At 32.8% G+C, this 22274-nt stretch overlaps 2 protein-coding genes across 2 annotated transcripts; both read left to right on the top strand.

Moving 5' to 3' along the window:
* The first annotated feature begins 1871 nt into the window (after positions 1 to 1871).
* On the top strand, positions 1872 to 5803 carry LOC120116762 (SEC12-like protein 1). Its single transcript, XM_039137177.1, has 11 exons — positions 1872 to 2132; positions 2572 to 2672; positions 3314 to 3446; positions 3541 to 3632; positions 3943 to 4042; positions 4131 to 4203; positions 4289 to 4409; positions 4973 to 5092; positions 5179 to 5255; positions 5429 to 5624; positions 5766 to 5803. Exons 1-10 carry the CDS (start codon positions 1959 to 1961, stop codon positions 5620 to 5622), a joined length of 1185 nt encoding a protein of 394 aa, XP_038993108.1. The 5' UTR covers positions 1872 to 1958; the 3' UTR covers positions 5623 to 5624; positions 5766 to 5803.
* A 99-nt stretch (positions 5804 to 5902) lies between these two features.
* Positions 5903 to 6448, top strand: LOC120116867. Its single transcript, XM_039137261.1, has one exon. It carries the CDS (start codon positions 5903 to 5905, stop codon positions 6446 to 6448), a length of 546 nt encoding a protein of 181 aa, XP_038993192.1.
* Positions 6449 to 22274: the final 15826 nt, after the last annotated feature.

The following is a 22274-nucleotide window of genomic DNA, read 5'->3' as shown; positions in this document are numbered from 1 at the left end:
CATTCACTAAGTCAAAGGCCTCTTGCAAATCAACCTTGATGGCACGCCTAGGGGAAAAGTTCTTCTTTGAGTAGCCCTTCACCAACTCCTGAGCTAACAAAGTATTGTCCACAATACTCATTCATTTGATAAAGGCTGACTAACTTGAGGAAATCATCCCTGGGAAATACCTAGCCAGTCTCTTCACCAGGAACTTTGTTGTTGTCTTTATAAAAGATTGAACAATAAGAAATAGGCCTAAAATCCCTACAAGCATTGGGGGATTTGGGAACTAGGAAAATAGCAGTTGCATTGAAAGCATGCATGAGGTCAGTCCCAGTAAGAATTGTCTAACAGCAGTAAAAAATCACAACCAACTACCTCCCAATAATATTTAAAAAACCAAGCAATATACCCATCTGGCTCATGACTCTTTTCATTGCCCTATTTAAAGAGGGTTTTCTTAATCTCCTTATCAATAACCTCTCTCATCAACTCTCCTTCAACATCAGAATCCAACTTGAATCAAAAAGGTATGCAATTTTCTCAACCTGAAACACCTTAACATCAGCTGACATATTATCAAAATCCTCCAGCCTATTTTTATCTTTATCATATAACATCCTAATTGTATTCTTCTTCTTCTTTCCCATAACAGTGGAATGAAAGAACCTAGTACTATTATCCCCTCCTTAAGCCAGTGAACCTTGTCTTTTTGCTTATGAAAGGAAGCCTCAGCAGCCTCTAATTCCCTAAGCTCAACCTAAAGCAACTTCTCCTCCTCAATATTCCTATCTACATGAGTAAGATTATAAAGTTGCAGCTACTCTAACTGCACTCTCTTATTAGACAATCTACCAGAAATATCATCAAAGTGATTCCTATTAAGTTCTTTCAACTTGACCTTCAACTTTTTCAATTTACCAAAAAGCCTCTCTATGGAATCACCCCTCATCTCCTCATGCCAAGAGCCTCTAACAATCTCCATAAACTCAACATGAGAGGTCCAACGGTTGAAGAACTTAAAAAGCTTAGGCCTATTAGCCCGATTCACCCTGTGAGTCTATACAACCCTAAAATAATGATCTGAGACTCTTTGAGCAAAAAATTCAACAAAAGACTCAGGATTAGCAACCAACCATTGAGCATTAACCATAAACCTATCAAGCTTCCTAGCTAAGAATGTCTCCTCATGCTTATTAGACCAAGTGTAAAGAGGACCAAAGTAAGGATGATCCATGGGCTCAACCTCGGCCAGACACTCCTTAAACTCAACCATATCAACAGATTCGTAAGGGCTAACTTCCTTTAGGTCTAAGCTTTCCTCAGCACAAGTGAAGATTTTGAAATCTCCACCTACCAACCATGGAGAGTCCCCAACATACTCTTTTAAATCCCTTATTTACCTCTAAAGACTATTCCTAACCACCCTAATATTACTTCCATAAACTGCAGTGATGACCACTATGCAACTCCCGTTATCCCCACTAATAGACATGGATAAATCATCTTCCTACACCACCCTAAAACTAAGATCCTTTATGCAAAAGAGTCATATTCTCCCATTATCAACAACATTATGATTAAAACAACAACTCCAATCCATAACAAACTTAGAAATACACCCATTTATATTCACTCTCCTAATTCTAGATTTCATAAGACAAACCACATCAACCTTTATCATAACCATTTTTATTTGAATATATTTAATAGTGATATTAACTAAATTAAAATTGGATTTAAAAAAAAACATTGTTCACCGTTTCCGCGGAATCATATTGGATGATGCGAATATCCAAAACCGGAGTTGACTTTGTTTTTCCCCAAAAGAAACCAGACACGCTTTGTTAACATTGTAATTCCTCTATTTTAATAAGACTCCTTGTTTCATTATAATTCCTCTAGTTTCATAAAGAAGAAGAAGAAGAAGATCTCATTGTTGAATTAATTCTTAGCTTTTTCTTCTCTTTTCACCAATGGAAGGAGAAGCCGGTGGGTCCGTCACGTGCGGGTCATGGATTCGGCGGCCCGAAAATCTCAATTTGGTCGTGTTGGGTCGGACAACGACCTGTCATTCTTCTTCTTCTTCTTCAGCTATTGAGATTTTCTCTTTTGATCCCAAGGCCACGTCTCTCTCTTCATCTCCATTGGTAAGCTTGTTTTTCGTTATAACAGATTCTCTGGGTTTGTACAAAAAACTAAAGTTTCTTCTTTTAAATTATGAATTGGGGTTTCCGCTTTTGGTTTTGGTACATGGTAAAGTAGGGTTTTAGGGTTTTTCATTGGTTTTTTTATTAGCTAAAGAAACAATTTTATGGTTTCTTCTTCTTGTTTTGTTCATTAAATCTACTTGAATGTCTTGATTGTTGTATAATTTTATTTTACTTGAGTAAGCCTATACTTTTATTGCACCAAAAATAAGTGCTTGGCCTTTAATTTTATCCCTTGAACCTAAATTATTTTAGTATAATAAAACAGGCTTACTTAAGAAAAGAGGAACACTACAGGGAGATATTATTTTTTCTATAACTACAACATAGATTATTCATTTTGGACTTGATCTCTATATATTTATATTTGTTATATCAGGCTAGGCACGACCTCGAGGAAAATGCTGGTGATCCAATAACCATTGCTGTGCACCCAAGTGGAGATTGTTTTGTTTGCTCTACCTCTAATGGAGGCTGCAAGTAAGTTCTCTCTCTCTCTCTTATTTTTTTATCTGTTTAATTCAATAGATTGGAATCTTTTGAATAATCCATTTTGTTTTTATATTGATTATTATTGAATGCTTCTAATGACATTAGGGTGTCACTGTTGTTGAGTTTTAAGAAATTTGTTTAATCTGTTTATGATATTGGAACCAAATCTGAGGTTGACAAGTTGTGTGATTTGCAATATCATTACAGGAATTTTCTGATTAAATCTATGACATCTTGTATGTTTCGAGTAACTTCTGCTTTGCATTTCTTTACTTTGATTTTAGTAGTTTAAGTAAGAGCATGGAGAGACATGAGTGAGCTTGGAATTTTTCGATCTTGAGGATAGTCAAGATGTGGCTTGCAAAAGGTTTCTTTTTTGCTTTGGAGCAGTTTGGATTAGAAAAGTGTGATGTTTTCTCTGTTTTAACTTGAGAGTGTCATTTAGAAGAGGGGTTGAATAATTGCTCTTCTTCTAGTGGTGGCTATCGTCTATTTATTTATATAGTTATACATGATTTCATACATTGTGACCTGAGAAGCAATGAGCTAACATTTACTTAGCTTAGCCACTATCCTATAATTCTCGGGCATAATGTTCTTATAGAATGGGGCATCTCTTATATACGCAGGTTGTTTGAGTTGCATGGTCAAGAAACACATTTACAGCTGTCCACCAAAGAGTTACCTCCTCTCCTAGATGCTGGTCCTCAAAAATGCCTTGCTTTCAGTGTTGATGGTTCTAGATTTGCCACTGGTGGGGTGGTAAGCAGTTCTCTGGAATTTAATCAAGATTTTGTCAGTTTTTATTTTTTATTTTTTGTGTCCATTTTGGTAACTCTTATCTTATGTACAATAGGATGGACATCTTAGAATCTTGGAATGGCCAACCCTACGCATCATTGTAGATGAAGTAAGAGCTCATAAATCCTTTCGGGACATGGATTTTAGGTAGGAATTGAGCCTATTTGTATGTAATTGTGCAGAAAGTCTTTTTTTTGGCCTTTTATTATTATTTTTATTCAAAGTTATATCTTACCCCCTTTTAAAAATGCAAATAATTGTATGCAATCTAGAAATGTTATTGACAAGATGGGCTGTTATAAGACTTCTTTGCTTATCAATTATCTTATAATCATTAAAAAATGGACTGAATATCTTTATGTGCATCTACGGTATTGGGTATAAACATGAATTATATCGTATCTTTTTTTTCCAACCTTACTTTGGTATTTGATCTGATTTGTTTGTCACATTCTAGCCTTGATTCGGAGTTCTTAGCTTCAACATCAACTGATGGTTCTGCAAGAATATGGAAGACAGAAGATGGTGTTCCTTTAATGACTTTAACTCGCAACTCGGTACCATTTCTTTAACCAATCAGTTTCATTGAATGCTGCAAGTTTTAGTCTTTCTGACTTCTTTTTTTTTGGTATGCTTCATCTGTAGGATGAAAAGATCGAATTATGCCGGTTTTCCAAGGATGGCACAAAACCATTTTTGTTTTGCACTGTTCAAAGAGGTATGCATGTTCCAGTTTTGTAGTAAACAATTTATCTTCTGTTATTATTTCATTTTTATGAAACTTTTATGCTTTCTTATGACAGGAATTAAAGCACTTACTGCAGTTTATGACATAAGCACCTGGAATAAAATTGGGCATAAAAGATTACTCGGAAAACCTGCTTCTGTAATGTCTGTTAGCCTGGATGGAAAATATCTTGCTCTGTAAGCATTCAGATTTGCCTTTCGAATATGGTTCATGTTTGAGATCATTTAATGCACATCTTTTCTTCTGGTTTGGTTTAATTTGATTTATTTTCAAATCTATTCCCAATTCATGTTTTTGTCGCTGTAGAATTCTGTGCTGGAAACAGCTTTGTGTATTTAAGAGCTCTATTTCTATGGTTATATTTATAGCTGAAAGTGTGTGGTGTGTATGTGTGGGTGTACACCTACATATGTGTGTCGATGCTCAATATACAGGTTATCCATGTTAACTTGTCAAGGTTCACATAAAGAGAACCGAGTAGGTTCTTCATTGTTCTTAAAGTACTTGTGTTTGACATGGGTACGGAGATATACCCCTTTAAGGATCCTCCAAGTACACGAGAAAACTTAGAACATACCTGACACCGACATCCGAGTCTGAGTATCATAAGCCTGGATGTATGCACATTCCAAGCACTGGTTTATTATGTTTGGGAAAGTTTTGTAGAATTAATTACATTTATAATACTCGTCAACGTATATGTTGTTTTAATGAATACTCTCAACTGTCTTTATCCTAGTGGAAGCAAAGATGGAGACATTTGTGTAGTTGAAGTAAAGAAAATGGAGATCAGCCATTGGAGCAAGAGGCTTCACCTGGGTACACCCATTACATCGCTAGAGTTCTGTCCTAATCGAAAGTAAGTTTAAGGGAAACAAGTACTAGTTTGGCAGATGGTTCCCCGGAATTTTATAACCCGGGTTTGATTTCCCATTGTTGTTGCAGTTGTAGGGTTGTTCTTACAACTTCTAATCAGTGGGGAGCAATGGTGACAAAACTAAACGTTCCTGCAGACTGGAAAGGTATTCCTCTCTTCCTTTCCCTCTCAAACTATGATACTCCAACTCGGGTGCATATATCATATGATGGTACTGAAAAGAAACATGAAAAGTCGAAGTAACATAATCCCGGAATAAACGTGAACAATATAAATGAATACGAGGATGACAATCTTATTTTTGTCTTTCGTGTGCAGAGTGGCAGATCTATTTACTGCTTTTAGGACTATTTTTAGCATCAGCGGTTGTGTTCTACATATTCTTCGAGAAATCCGATTCGTTTTGGAACTTCCCGATAACCAGAGAGCAGCAAACAAGAGGAAATATGGAGTCGTTTTTAGGGGATGCACAGTCAGATGATCCAAATGTGTTCGGGCCTCTTGATATGTAAGCATTTGAAAAATAGTACAACAAATAAGGTGAACTGTATATATATTAAACTGGTCGTGTAAGAGTGCCAAATAACTAGCTTGTTTCCATTATATTTGTTTTCTTTCAATCAAATGTTCCATTAAAATTAACTTTGTTTGAAACAGCTAGACGGTTTCTTTATTTAAAGTTTCCAATTGCTAGATTAATCTTCTCAAAATATCATTATCGTGTTAATTAAATCTTTTAGTTAAATGTTAGTTTCAACAGTATGTGGAGTATATTTAAATACTTGAATGTTGATGGTGGTGTTTCACCCTCCACTGGAATTGCTTCCAACTGACACTCCCACGAGGCTAATTCAATGGTCGCCTCCAACTTTGCATGACTTTTGCTTGAATGTTGATGGCGGTGTTTCACCCTCCACTGGAATTGCTTACATCGCTTATCTTCTTCGGGATAATAGAGGTAACTGGGTTATGGGGTTTAAAAAAACTGTTGGCTTTGTTCAACCTCTTTGTGCCGAGCTCTGGGCGCTCCACACAAGTCTTCAATTTGCTTTGCAGATTCAATCTAACGGCATGGAGGCTCTTAAACTCATTCAAGTCCCCCTTGCGTCTTCAAGCTCGATTCCCCTTGTTCGTTCTATCAGCAATATGATAGGAAAGCATTGGTTGATCAGCTTTAATTGGGTGCTGCGGGATGCTAACAAACCTACTGATATGCTTGCTAAACTTGCTGACCACTCTCAGATTGCTATTGCTGTTCTTCATATCGCTCCTACTGTCATGCTTCCTTTGTTGAAAAGAGGTATCCTTGGACCTCCATATCTCAAGTCTAAACATTAGTTAGATTGTTTTCTCTTTTACCATTAAAAAAATACTTGAATTATTCTATTTTGGGTAAACTACAACTGAATTTTACTCTCTTTTTTATTTTACTTGTTGTATTTTTAATTTACTCACTATTTTATAGATTGATTTTTTTGTCACTCCGTCTGATATAGTCGTATTTTAATCAAAACGATGTCGTTTTAACCTAAATTTTATTTTTTTAAGAATTCAAAATAACATTTTGATGTAAGTTGTCATGTTATAATGTCGTTTAATTATTTAATGATAAATATTTTTCCTGTGTTTGATAGTTGTAATTGATTTTACGGAAAACATTTTTTTGTGTTTGATAGTTGTAATTAATTTTCCTAATATAATTAATTTTTATAGTTCCTTTGTATTTTATGTAATATATTTTTCATCCGATTTCCGTAAAACATTTTCTTAACTTTTCAAAAGTATAAGCACTAAAAAAATATTATTTTATTTATTTAATATTAGTTTAACATTTTTATATCATTTTAATAGAAATAATAATTATTAAAATATTCAATACTCATATAATATAATTTTAATAATATTATATTTTTAATATTATATTAATATATACTCATATATTTTATAATAATATATGATATTATATTTTTAGTTTAGTAATATATAATAAATTATTAATATAATTAATATTATCTACTATTTTTAAAAATATAATATTATTAAATTATTAATAATGAGTAATATTAATTTATATATTTAATATTAACATAATAATTTAGTATTATGTTAATAAAATACTAATAATTAAAATTAAGCGTGTTCAAACATTTGGTTCAGCCACTATCAAATTGAATTATCATTAATTGAATTAACCAAACTTTTTTTCTTTAATCTTTAATCAAATCGATCTTTTCAAATACTAATTGAACCGAACTTTATTCATTTTCTTTAAATCAATTTCTATAAAATTAATCATAGTGAATCAAATAATTAGTGAAAATGGTTTACACAATATCATCGAAACACCGTAAAATAGTTTCTGAAAACTGTTTTTCAGAAAACGTAAAACAGTTTTAGGTAATTCATTTTACGTAAAATAATTTTCAGGTAATCTATTTTACAAAAATTATTTTCTAAAAAACCAATTATAGTCTATCAAACAGACCCTTAAAGTAATTCTTATTGGTGGGTGTCGATCCAACAAAAAATAATAGGGTAAATTAAAAATTTCATCACTGAACTTAATAAATTAGGGTTTTTTGTCATTGAACTTTACTCTCTCTCCTATTTTGTTCACTTCGTCATTAAATAGTTAACGGTATTAAAAACGATACCCTTTTAAAAAAACAAAAATTTCACCAAAATGATGTTTTGCATCTATATAAGAGCTCTTTTTAACGTCGTGAATTATTTAACGGCCAAGTGACAAAAAAACCCCCAATGTATTAAGTTCAATGAGGAAATTGAAAAGATTTAAAGTACAATGAGTGAAATAGGAGAGAGTAAGATTTAGATATCAATATAATAATTTACCCAAAATAATATTATATAGATAGCAGTGAGTAGTGTTGTATTCACAATGATTAAGAATAATTGTGTTTTATAAGCACAAGCCAAATTACTTCAGCGATTAAAGGAATTATTATTATTTCTAAAAGTTTCGAGTTCGATCACTAGTAATTATAGTAGGGGTGTGATTGAGTGTTCATTATCAAATAATTAAAAGTATTTATAACATATATTACATTGTAATTAATTTAATAAAAATATTTTATAAGCAATCAGAGTTAACATGATTGCGGGGTTTTAGATTTGAAAACGAAATTGAAATTGAAATTGCAAAAGAAAGATTGTAAGTAGAGCATTAGAAATTTAATATGATGAGAGTTTAGCTAAAAGTGATATTTTCCGTTTTAATTTTTATTTTTTCTTTAAACAATAATTATCTAGAAAAGATAAAAAGAAAATTTACTCCTAATGACTAATTCATAACCTAAAAAAATAAGGAGGTGTTAACTAAGAAATTTTAACTATAAATTCTAAAGATTGTTGATCTCTTATTTTTTTTGAATTTGATCATTAATGTAAAGATATTTTTAATATTTTATGATAAATTAACTATAATTATTGACAAAACTTCAAACAACTAATTTATTTTCACCTTTATAATAATGAAAAATGTTCGTTGAAGCAAAACATAAACGTAAAGTAAAATATCTAAAATCCGATTTTCTTGATAGCATTAACATCGAGAGAGACTCAAGTCAAGTCAATAAAAAGACACAAGTTGGGTTCATCCAAACAGGACAATGTATACACATAACATTAGAATTATCAAACAATTATGAATTCAACAATTCTAATAGAAAAGATTAATATTTCAAGTACTGAAATAGTAGTCATACGTTCAAGAAACTTGAATTTCGTAATTGAACACATAATATATGAATACTAAAGAATAAAAAAATTGGAGAGTAGTTGGATTGGATCTAATAAGTTTATAGATTTGATACACATAACAAAGGTTATATATAAATGTCTTATAAGACCTTGTAGGATTAGAACACGAATCAATATGAGAGGAAACTAAAATATACTTGTTTAGGTTTCCTAGTATTTTTTTTATAATATCATGTGTTTATAAGGTAGTATCTATTCAATTTTTTTTTATAATATTAGGGGTGTTCAAAACAGGTATCCATATCTTCAGCTACTTGGAATCTTTCGGGTACCAAAATGTCATCTCGTGTCCCAACCCATTACACTCGTAAAACCCTGGTACCCGTATTTTCAGGTCACGTGTACTCAGTTCATAATTTTTTTTAATTTTTTAAAATAATATTATTTTTAAAAAAAACTATATAAAAGTTCTAAATTTTAAAATTTAGAAGTCTATAATATATAATTCACACTGTCATGATGACTTTTTCCGCTCGGCGAGGATTTGAGAGTTGTGTGTTTGACGGAAATTAATAATGTTTTGAAAATGTTAGTCATCATCAACCTTTAGGATTAGGCAGGCTAAAACCCAAGAAATCGTCCTTTTAAATAATTTTAATAATAAAAAATTAAAAAAGACGTGAGTGGTTTGCGTTTTAAGAGATTTTGGGTCCGAGAGTCAATTACGCTCGGGGAAGGATTAGCACCCAACATCGCCCGAAATCGGTACCGTCAATTGTACTATTGTCCCTATTATTAGAAATTTAGGAATGTGAATTTATAATTCCTTAATCCTCAAAATATTTTTAAAAGATTTTTAGAGAAAATATTATTATTATTTAATTTTAATTAAGGAAGAAAGCAACTCTCTAGTTGTGTTTAGAGAATTATTTCTTATGTTTTAATATTAGAGAGCCTAATCTTAAGGTCTTCAATCTAATCTAATTAATTTAATCTAATGATCTAATTAATAAAGTTCTAAACCTAAAGTTTAATTCTAAACTTAAATTAAAATTAATAACTAAATTAAAAAAATCTAAAATCTAAAGGACCTAAAAGTCAAGTTCTTAAGAGTGACTATATCTAAATGTCTAAAAGTTTAAGGGTTTCATTAGCTAATTTTAATTAGTAACTAATCTAAAAGAAATTAAAATCTAAAGTATCTGTTTAAAGATTTAATTGATGACTAAAAATAAAGAATTTAAAAATTATCAGCCATATATAATAATTAAACACGTTTAATAAAAATTACAACAAATGGAATTCAAAACAGAACTGAATTGCATTAATTGAAAATTTAGAGAAACAATCAATATACATGTAGTGACCAAATTGAAATAAAAAAATAAGATCCAAAGATACAAATACGTTATTCTTTGATGACCCGTGTATTAATTATTCCAAAAAACCCACCAAACACTAAAACCCTAGTGTTTTACGTGTGACCTTCATTCACCCTATTTGTAACATGCCTCCTCCATCTCCTGTCTCCGACTATGATGGCCACGCGCTGATATTGTGAGGGTAGAGATGCTTCTAGAATTTTATTCTCAATCCTTAAATCAAATCTCAATCGACGGTCTAGATGTGCTCTTATCTCATGCCATAGATTGCTGACGTGGCCATATCGATGGTCTCCTAAAATATAGCACCTTCATTAAATGCCTTGTTTGTATTCAAAATTCAGAGTCTTAAAATTTTCATTCCATTCCAACATGAGTGGCGGTAGCAAACTTACATAGGGGTGAGTAAAATTCTACTCGAAAAATTCATTTTTTTGTTTTATCTTCTCAGACTCATCATGTTGCCTCATCACATAACCCATTGAATTCTCAAATACTGACAATTAGAGAATCAATGGTGTACTCGAAACTGGCGCCACTAGGATTGGAGCATTTGACAAATATTTCTTGATTACTTCTAAAATTTCTTAGCACTCATGATTCCAAAACCCATGATTATTCTTCTGAAGCAACTTGAAAACTGGATTGTACTTATTAGTCAATTGAGATATAAATCGAGAAATATAGTTTAACCTTCCTAAGAAATCTCACTTTTTTTTAGTACGAGGAGACGGGAGATTTTGAATTGCTTTTATTTTATTTGGGTCGATTTCAATCCCCTTTTTACTGACCACGAAGCCTAAAAACTTGTATGACGTTACTCCAAAAGTACATTTTGTAGGGTTGAGCCTCAATTGATAATTTCTCAACCTCTGAAATAATTTCCTCAAATTTTGAATTTGTTCTTCTTCTGTTTGAGATTTAACGATCATATCATCCACGTACACCTCAATATTTTGGTCATCATATCGTGGAAAAGGGTCACAATAGCCCTCCGATATTGCACCGGCATTTTTGAGCTCAAATGGCATTACCTTGTAACAAAACGTTCCCCACATGGTAACGAATGTTGTTTTCTCCATATCTTCTGGATTTATCTTGATTTGATTGTACCCCAAGAAACCATCCATGAATGAGAATCATGAATGTCCCGCAGTATTGTCCACCAACGTATCAATATGCGACAAAAGAAAATTATATTTGGGACTCACTTTTTTCAGATCTCTATAATCCATACACATGTGCACTTTCCCATCTTTCTTCGATACATGGACTATATTAGCTACCCACATGGGATATTTGGCTACCTGGAGGAATTCAACGTCAATTTGTTTTCTCACTTCTTCCTTAAACTTCTATAACATATTTTGCCTCGTTCTTCTAAGTTTTTGCTGAACTGGCTTGCACTCGGGCTTTATCGGACGTCGATGCATCACCATATTTGTATTCAACCCTGGCATATCTTGATAAGACCAGGCGAATATGTCCCTAAATTTTTGTAGCAACTCTATCGAATCTTGTTTCATTTTTTATGACATAGTAGTGCCAATCTTTACTTCTCTATTATCTTCATCAGTCCCTAAATTAGCAGTCTCAATTTCTTCTTTATGAGACATGATTTATTATCTTTATTTTCCACCAGTCTTACTAATTCGGTAGGTGCTTCACATTCTACCTCATTTTCACACTAGTTAATCTCTTCTAAACATAAAAGCCGTGTTGAGTTAATCGATCGATGGAATCGGCCAAGAGGGGGTGAATTGACAATTAAAATTTTGGTGGAAGCTTTTGCAGAAAATTGAAAAGATTTTCACAGCGATTTAGAGTGGTTCGACTTTATCAACCAAAGTTTACGTCCACTACCTTAACAATCCACACTAAGGATTTTCCAAAAAATTCACTAATTTGTTCTTTCTTTTGAGGCCAAAGAGATAACCTTACAACACCCTCAAGAATATACCCCAATTCTTAAGAACACTATTTTCTCAAAGAGAAGATTACAAATTTGCAACCTTACAAGAAAAACCTCCACAAGGCAAATATGTTTGCACAATTCTAGAACAAAGAAAGAACACTCAAGAATAAATACAATTGAGCACAATAAGTGTTCTTGAAAGCAAAATGAATATTGAATGAAAATAGGCTTGAAATGCTCAAACTTGAGGTTTGATGCTTTCTCTTTGATTCTCTCTTGATTCTAGTTGCTTGATGTTTCTTGTTCTTGATCAGTGGCTTCTAAGCTTGTTTAAATACATCTTGAATCACTTCTAAACGTTGGGGATGATTAGTGGAGTCAATATAGCCGTTTAAGTGTGAAAACAATTAATAAATTCAGTTAGGAGCGTCAATGCATCGATGCATACCCATGGTGCATCGGTGCATCAGTGTAAAATTCAAATATTTTGACCGTTGGACCCTTAATGCATCGGTGCACTAAGAGTGCATCGATGCATCAAGTGCATTCGATGTTTCAAAATAGCCAGAGTGCATCGATGCATGGCTGGTGCATCGATGCATCAAATGCATTCGATGTTTCAAAATAATTCATGGTGCATCGATGCATGGATTGGTGCATCGGTGCATCACTCTGAAAAATTAATTTTAGGCTTGATTTTGGTTCAAAATACTTTGTAAAAATTTGTTTAAAAATAGTTTAAGTATAAAACACGATTTTACACATTTAGTAAGGTTTGAAATTGATCTTAAAAGACTTGGAGTAATAATTTGATATTCGATTAATTGAATCGAATATACTTTAGAAAATCATTTGTAAAATCTTAAAATTCATTTAACTTAATTTGTTATATAGAAATATCAAAATGTTTTCAACAATCTCCCCCTTTTTGATATAACAAAACTCTTGAGTAATTTTAAGATTTTCTTTGAAAAATAAGTTTTGAAATCAATTTTGAAATTACTCCAAATTACTCCCCCTTACTATAACATTTATCCCTTTTTAAAAACTTTTAACACTTAACACTTCTCCCCCTTTTTGTTAAATCAAAAAGACTAAAAAACTTAAGGCTTTGAAAAACATAGCCAATTGATTAAACATTAGAATTGAATAACGCTTAAGCTGCTAAGATCAAAGATCAAAAGAGAGGTTAGCCATTAGTGTTCATAATCAATATTCATAATAAAATGTGAAATGGTAAATTGGTCATATTTCAACTAAAAAATAAATGATGCATATATTGAAACAAACCAAAATATATATGAAATAAAAGTTTAAATATCCATCAAACAAACATCCAACAATCAAAGAAAGACAATCCAAAATGTTTTAACAATTTAAATTCTAGTTTAAACCCAAAAACAATCAAGATAAGTCTATTCATCCATCGAAGGATCGGGAGGAGGTGGAGGGTAACGAGCTCTCATCTCAAGCGTGAGTGCATCCAAACGATCATTCATGTCTTGTTGTCGAGCTCCCAAGGTAGAGAGCTGAGACTCAATGAATGTGAAACGCGAATCCATGGACGCATACCGTAAATCAAATGTCTCCAAAAACGAACGAAAATATGGAGGCATTTGATCTTCTTGTGGAGCTGGTTCTGGTGCAGGCTCGTCATCAGGTACGTGATCATCGATGTATTGCATAAGTTGTTGAAATTCAGGATCATCGTCAGAAGCCAGAGCCGGAGGAGGAGGAAGAACACGAGAGGAGCTAGGAGCAGCTCGTGAGGAACTAGCTCCCAGAGTTTGTTTTCCAGGTCTAAAAACCCATTGACCGGTTACCTCGTCTTGTTTCCAATCCGCTTTCTTCAAGGATGTAAGATTGATTTGATTTTGGAGTGGGATAGGATTGTCGAGAGAGACTTCTAGACCAAGTTTGATAAAGACATCCATAAATCAATGTTTCAACATGTTTTGAAGGAACAATGTTTACGATGTCCACTAGTTGACTGAAAATAATGTGGGGCATATTTATTTTGATTTTGTTTTTAATACAATACATCCACCATAAATCCCTAGCACGAAGTGTGGAGTACCTACCTCCGGATGGTCTAAACCACTAAGAGATCATCAAATGGAGAAAATGATCATGATGAGATCGTAGGGTACTAACACTGGAGTTTAGAACATAGGGATATTCCACATTTTCATTCTCATTATATACACCACTATCATCTAACACAAATCGGAAAGCTATAGTCTCGGGGTCAATATTAATATATTGGCCTAAAAGATAGGATCTAATGGCTATAGTTCTACATTGAGTTTCATTTTGAATACACACCGCATTGGAATAGAAAATGCGGACCAATTGTTGATAGACGATAGGTTTAAGCTAAAATAATTTATCAAACTTCCAAGCTTTAAGAGTCGAAAGGTATTCGAAGTCAATGTCAACCTTGGTTTGAAGCGAAGAAATACGCTCTTCGCGAATTCTATAAGTTTGGAAAGAATTTCTGTACCTAGAGTACAATTCGTCTATACGATGCTCAGTCATGTTAAAAAAAGATCCTAATAGAGTTGAAGGTGGAAGAGGAACGAGATTAGGAGGTTGGTTTAAACGAGAACGACTTGATGAAGTCCTAGGGCGTTTGGGATTAGACATTGTTTAGGAATCGAAAAACGGAATATAACTTGCAAATTGAAACACATGTATGCACAATAATTAATCCCAAAACTCAATTGAGTCCTCAATAATTCAAGGTTCTCTAAACTGAATCCTAATAGGAAAGGTTTTGAAAAATATAAAATAATATTTGTAAAATCATAATATGTATAGTTTTTATAAAAACAATATCATTAAATAAAAAAATTTATTTCAGATTTTTGATTTTTTTATTATTTCAAAAATTTACAAATTTATTTAAAATTTATGAGTTTTTGATGAAATTAGTTGTAAAAACTAGTTTGTAATCATCAAACTATCAATGCCCGATATAATGTTCATCCTAGAACTAATTAAAACTAGTCCTAAGATCAAAAATCAATAAAATAGGGTTTTTGAAATATTACCTTGAAAATTTTGGATTTGAGAGGAATTGATGTTGTTTTGCACGATTTGATGATAAATGCAGGATTGGGAGTTGAAAAACTCGAGGATTCCAACAATATTTTGTTGATTTTAAGCAAAAGGAGATTTTAGAGAGAGAAAGAGGTGAACGTCGTGAGTGTTTTAGAGTTAGGTTTTGAGAAGATTAAGAAAAATAGGGGTTTTATCTAAAAACCCGACATATGCATCGATGCATAACCCCGTGCATCGATGCACATTCAAGACGTGCATCGGTGCATCATCATGATGAATCGATGCACATTCAAAGGGATGCATCGATGCACTGTTAAGTGTATCGATGCATGAAGCACAAAAATGTCAAAAATCCGTTTTAAACACTTAAAATGCTAAATTAATTAGCTCTAGTGGTATTGGCAACTCATATATTGAAAATTAATCATGTTCAATCAATCAAATTAATCTTTAAACAATATTTGAACATAAAATTAATTTTCACCAAATAACATAAACTCCCCCTAACTAATAGCAAAGAATGCAATAACAAATTACCATTATAAGCATTTTTTATTTATTCTTAAAAGTGCTAAAATTATTTTAAATACTAAGTGAAGATAGATCAGTTAAACCTAATTCTCTCCTAAGTGTCCAAAATCTTTCCTTGTCTAAAGGTTTTGTAAAGATATCCGGTAATTGATGCAAAGTATCAATAAATTCTAGAACTACATCTTCCTTAGTGACATGGTCTCTAATGAAGTGATGTCTTATTTCAATGTGCTTAGTTCTAGAGTGTTGGATGGGATTTTTAGTGAGACAAATAGCACTAGTATTGTCACACTTGATAGGAATGGTACCTACTTCAATTCCATAATCAAAAAGTTGTTGTTTCATCCATAAAACTTGTGTGCAACAAATAACGACTGAAATGTATTCCGCTTCAGTGGTAGATAATGCAACACAATTTTGTTTCTTTGAAAACCAAGAAATCAACATATTTCCAAGGAATTGGTAAGTACCAAAGGTGCTTTTCCTATCTAATTTGCATCCTCCATAATCCGCATCAGAAAAGGCATGCAAGCTAAAGCTAGAATCTCTAGGATACCAAAGTCCTAAACTAGGAGTGTCCTTAAGGTATCTAAAGATTCTCTTAACAGCTAGTAAATGTGATTCATTAGGACATGATTGAAATCTAGCACATAAGCAAACACTAAACATAATGTCCGGTCTACTTGTAGTTAGATAAAGCAAAGAGCCAATCATTGACCTATATAATTTAACATCTACACATTTACCTACTTCATCTAAGTCAAGCTTTGTTGAAGAGCTCATTGGAGTGTCATGAGGTTCGCCATTTTCCAGTCCAAACTTCTTGAGCATATCTTTGACGTACTTAGCTTGATTGATGAAGATACCATCTTTTCTTTGCTTGATTTGGAGTCCCAAGAAAAATTAGAGCTCCCCCATCATGCTCATCTCAAACTCACTTTGCATTAGCATAGAAAATTCTTGGCAAAGAACATCATTAGTAGAACCAAATATTATATCATCAACATAAATTTGAACTACTAATAAATCTTTACCTTTATGCTTTAAAAGCAATGTAGTGTCAACCTTCCCTTTTGAAAAACCTTTTCAATTAAAAAGTTTGACAATCTTTCATACCAAGCTCTAGGAGCTTGTTTTAAACCATAAAGTGATTTTGTCAATTTAAGAACATGATCCGGAAATTTTGAATCTTAAAAAGCTGGAGGTTGTTCCACATACACTTCTTCTTTTATAAAACCATTTAAAAATGCACTTTTAACATCCATTTGATATAATTTAAATTCATGAAAACATGCAAATGCTAATAACATTCTAATTGCTTCTATCCTAGCTACGGGAGCGTATGTTTCATCATAGTCTATGCCCTCTTCTTGAGTATACCCTTGAGCAACAAGTCTAGCCTTGTTTCTCACTATATTACCACTCTCATCAAGCTTATTCCTAAATACCCATCTAGTACCTACAGTAGATTTATTACTAGGCCTTTCAACTAATGTCCATACTTTACTTCTCTCAAATTGATTTAATTCTTCTTGCATAGTCATAATCCAATTTTCATCATTTAATGCTTCTTTAATATTCTTAAGCTCTATGCATGAAATAAATGCAACAAAATTAAAATATTTCTAAGAGAAGATCGAGTTGTTACCCCTTTTGATGGATGACCTATAATCTCACCATTCTTGACATAGTTGTACTCTCTTGGATAAGATACTTCCCTTTCTTCAATGGTTGGATTCTCAAGAGGATCATGAGTTTCCTCATCTTTCGTTTCTTCCTTTGATGATGATTCTCCAACGTCGTATCTAACGTCATTTATATTTATAATACCTACATCATCATTCACACAAGAATCCTTCCTCGAAAGGGGATTATCATCGAAAACAACATGTATAGACTCTTCTACAACTAAAGTTCTTTTATTAAATACTCGATAAGCTTTAGAATTTATGGAATAACCCAGAAAAATTCATTCATCACTTTTAGCATCAAATTTGCCAAGGTTTTCTTTACCGTTGTTCAAAACAAAACATTTACATCCAAAAGGATGAAAATAGCTAATGTTAGGCTTTTTATTTTTGAAAATTTCATATGGAGTTTTTTTTTTAAAATTGGCCTAATCATTACTCGATTTATAACATAACAAGCGGTATTTGTGGCTTCTGTCCAAAAATATTTTGGCAAATTATTTTCACAAAGCATGGTTCTAGCCATTTCTTCTAAAGTTCGATTTTTCCTCTCAACAACTCCATTTTGTTGAGGGGTTCTAGGTGCTGAAAAATTATGGCTGATACCATTAGAATTACAAAACTCAATAAATCCAAGATTTTCAAATTCAGTGCCATGATCACTCCTAACACTAGTTATAGAGTAACCTCTTTCATTTTGGATTATTTTTGAAAATGTGATGAAATGTTCTAATGCTTCATCTTTAGTACTTAAAAATAGAACCAAGTATATCTAGAATAATCATCTACCAAGACAAATGCATATTGTTTTCCACCCAAGCTAGTAGTTCTAGTTGGCCCAAAAAGATCTATATGGATCAATTGTAATACTCTACTAGTTGATACATCATTAATGGATTTAAAAGAAACTCGCTTTTGTTTTCCTTTAGCACAAGCATCACAGATTTTATCATTATCAAATTTTAGTTTAGGCAGCCCTCGAACCAATTCTCCTTGAACTAACCGTTGCAAAACACTCATGCTAGCATGTCCTAGTCTCCTATGCCATAACCAACTATCATGCTCATCCTTAGCAACTAGGCAAAAATTAGTCATATTAATAGAATCTAAATGCACCATGTATATGTTTCCTATTCTATGACCAACAAGCATAACCCGATTAGATGCAATGTCAATGACTTTACAACCATTAATATCAAACATGACATTGAATCCCTTATCACAAAATTGACTAATACTCAATAGATTATGCTTTAATCCATTCACATATAAAACATTCTTAATTTGTATGGAAGAGGTATTACCAATAGTACCAATACCTTCAATGTGACCTTTTGAATCATCACCAAAAGTCACTTCTCCTCTATTTTTGGCGTTAAGCTCAATAAACCGGCTTTTGTCTCCGGTCATGTGTCTTGAGCATCCACTATCAAGGTACCATGAATTTGGATTTGTTTCCCGTGCCTTGTATCAATGCTCCTTTTCCTACAAACATAGATTAATTTCTAATTTTTTGGTACCCAAATTCTTTTGGGTCCATATTCATTAGTTTCCAAAATCCTAGTCCCCTTAGGTATCCATTTGTGTAGGATATCTTTATCTTTAGTAGTAATGAGCTCTTTAGGAACCCATATACTTCTAATGATTTTTCCATTAGAGGTTCTTTGGGGACCTCTATGATTGTAGTTTTTAAATTTTTTTCTAACAAAGTTGAATTTTGAATTTTCTCCATTTTCAAAACGTTTTGTTCCAACTTTATCAAAAGAAGCTTTAAGATCATCAATTTTCTTTTGATGATCATCATTGACCTTTGAAAGTAAATTTTGTAAATCCAAAATTTTCTTTTCAAACTCTTCTAGTTTGATTTGCAAATATTTGATTTTACTTTCAAGATCGTTGTTGGTTTTGGATATGAGTTTATTTTCATTTTTCAATTTTGAAACATCATTTTTATATTTTAAAAACAATTTATCATAATCCAAAGCCAACCCATTATATTCCTCTAATAACTCATCATAGGATAAATCATCAAAATCAGATGAGTTAGATATTACCTTAGAATCTTCCCCAAATGCCATCAAGCACAAGTTTGCTACTTCTTGTTCCTCTTCATCGGAACCTTCTTCATCGCTCCATGTAGCCACATGAGCCTTGTGCTTATTCTTTGATTGACCCTTTCTCTTCAATTGTGGGTAATCATATTTGACATGCCCCGGTTTTTTGCATTCATAGAAAATGATCGAGTCCTTTTCTTTTGGTTCAATTTTTAGGCCTTCACTTCGTTTGAATTTTCTTCCTTGGTAAGGTCTCATCATTTTTCTGAATCGTTTGGCAAACAATGCCATTTCCTCATCATCGTTATCTTCATTAGGATCACTCTCATCTTTTGTGGATTTGAGAGCAACTCCAATATTTTTCTTCTTCTCCTTCTCCTTTGGTGTCTCGTCAATCTTATCAAGGTCCACCTCATCTTCAAGCATCATTTCATGAGTGAGGAGGGAACCGATTAGTTCTTCAAGAGTTAAAGACGTTAGGTCCTTAGACTCGATGATTGCCGTATTCTTTGATTGCAATGATTTTGGAAGGGAGTAAACTATCTTCCTCATAAGCTTTTCATTTGAAATGATCTCTCCATATGATTTGAGACCATTGACAATCGTTGAGAATCTATCCATCATAGCTTTGATATCTTCATTTGGTTTCATCCTGAAATTTTCATAGTTATGCGTTAGAATACTAATTTTAGATTTCTTTACCTCATCGGTACCTTCATGAGTGACTTGAAGTTTGTCCCATATTTCTTTGGCGGTTGTACAAGATGAAACTCTTCCGTATTCATCTGGTCCAAGAGCACAAAATATGATATGGATGGCTTTGGAGTTGAGCTGGAACATTTTTGTCTCTCCTTCACTCCACAATCTTGGATGAGTGAGAGGCTAGATGTATCCTTCTTCTACGACATTCCATGCTCCCATGTCACTTGCTTGAATGAAGTACATCATACTATTTTTCCAATAGGCATAGTTAGCCCCATTGAAGAAAGGAGACTTGTTGACGGGCATCGAATCAAGACCGGAGTAGAAGTTTGAAGCGGAGGCCATTGATGACTTTGATTATCGATATAACTCTTCCCGAATCGACCCAAGAGGTGATTAAACCTTCAAATAAGTTAGGCTCTGATACCGATTATTGAGTTAATCGATCGATGGAATCGACCAAGAGAGGGGTGAATTGGCAATTAAAATTTTGGTGGAAGCTTTTGCAGAAAATTGAAAAGATTTACACAACGATTTAGAGTGATTCGACTTTATTAACCAAAGTCTACGTCCACTACCTTAGCTATCCACACTAAGGATTTTCCAACAAATTCACTAATTTGTTCTTTCTTTTGAGGCTAAAGAGATAACCTTACAATACCCTCAAGAATATACCCCAATTCTTGAGAACACTCTTTTCTCAAAGAGAATATTACAAATTTGCAAACTTACAAGAAAAATCTCACAAGGCAAATATGTTTGCACAATTCTAGAACAAAGAAAGAACACTCAAGAATAAATATAATTGAGCACAATAAGTGTCCTTGAAAGAAAAATGAATATTGAATGAAAAATAGGCTTGAAATGCTCAAACTTGAGGTTTGATGCTTTCTCTTTGATTCTCTCTTGATTCTAGTTGCTTGATGTTTCTTGTTCTTGATCAGTGGCTTCTAAGCTTGTTTAAATACAAATTGAATCACTTCTGAACATTGGGGATGATTAGTGGAGTCAATATAGTCGTTTAAGTGTGAAAACAATTAATAAATTCAGTTGGGAGCATCAGTGCATCGATGCATACCCATGGTGCATCGATGCATCAGTGTAAAATTCAAATATTTTGACCGTTGGACCCTTCGTGCATCGGTGCACTAAGAGTGCATCGATGCATCAAGTGCATTCAATGTTTCAAAATATCCAGAGTGCATCGATGAATGGCTGGTGCATCGATGCATCAAATGCATTCGATGTTTCAAAATATTTTATGGTGCATCGATGCATGGATTGGTGCATCGGTGCATCACTCTGAAAAATTAATTTTAGGCTTGATTTTGGTTCAAAATACTTTGTGAAAATTTGTTTAAAAATAGTTTAAGTATAAAACACAATTAGTAAGGTTTGAAATTGATCTTAAAAGACTTGGAGTAATAATTTGATATTCGATTAATTGAATCGAATATACTTTAGAAAATCATTTGTAAAATCTTAAAATTCATTTAACTTAATTTGTTATATCGAAATATCAAAATGTTTTCAACAAGCCGCTTTAGATCAATCTTAAGATTAGCTTCAAAAAAATTAGTTCTATTAATATTGGGACAGATGGAAGGAAATATGGAACAAATATATACTTTGGAAGAGAAACGAAACAAGCAAAATAAATAAAATGAAATGATTGAAAATACAAGAAAAAACTAATTTCCATTTGAGAAATTGAATGAAAACATCTTTTATTAGAAAAGAAATGAGTGAAATCAACATAGTTTCCCATACAAAATACCCCTTAATGCTAATATGCACAAGCACAAAGGTTAGTTTCGAACATTACTCTGGGTTAATCCTAGAAACTACAGAGAGGTCTTATGCAGTCTAGTTGTTGAGCTTCTCGCCTGGGAAACATGGGAGAATTCCATCTAGAAATCTTCCAGGCTTGATATTTTCTCCAATCATGTTGATAAACAACCCTTCGATGGACTCTTCAAACATTTCTTGATCTTTCAAATGTTCCCCCTCCCGAATTGTACTAACCAGTTGCTTTTCAGTATCATACATTCCTCCAGAGACGAAAATATATTTTTTGTCAGGGTAAAATATGTGCTCCCAAGGAATATC

Source organism: Hibiscus syriacus, unplaced genomic scaffold (genome assembly GCF_006381635.1).
Source record: "Hibiscus syriacus cultivar Baekdansim isolate YM2019G1 unplaced genomic scaffold, ASM638163v2 tig00110303_pilon, whole genome shotgun sequence".
NCBI lineage: Eukaryota > Viridiplantae > Streptophyta > Magnoliopsida > Malvales > Malvaceae > Hibiscus > Hibiscus syriacus.
This window is presented reverse-complemented; position numbering and strand designations above follow the sequence as displayed.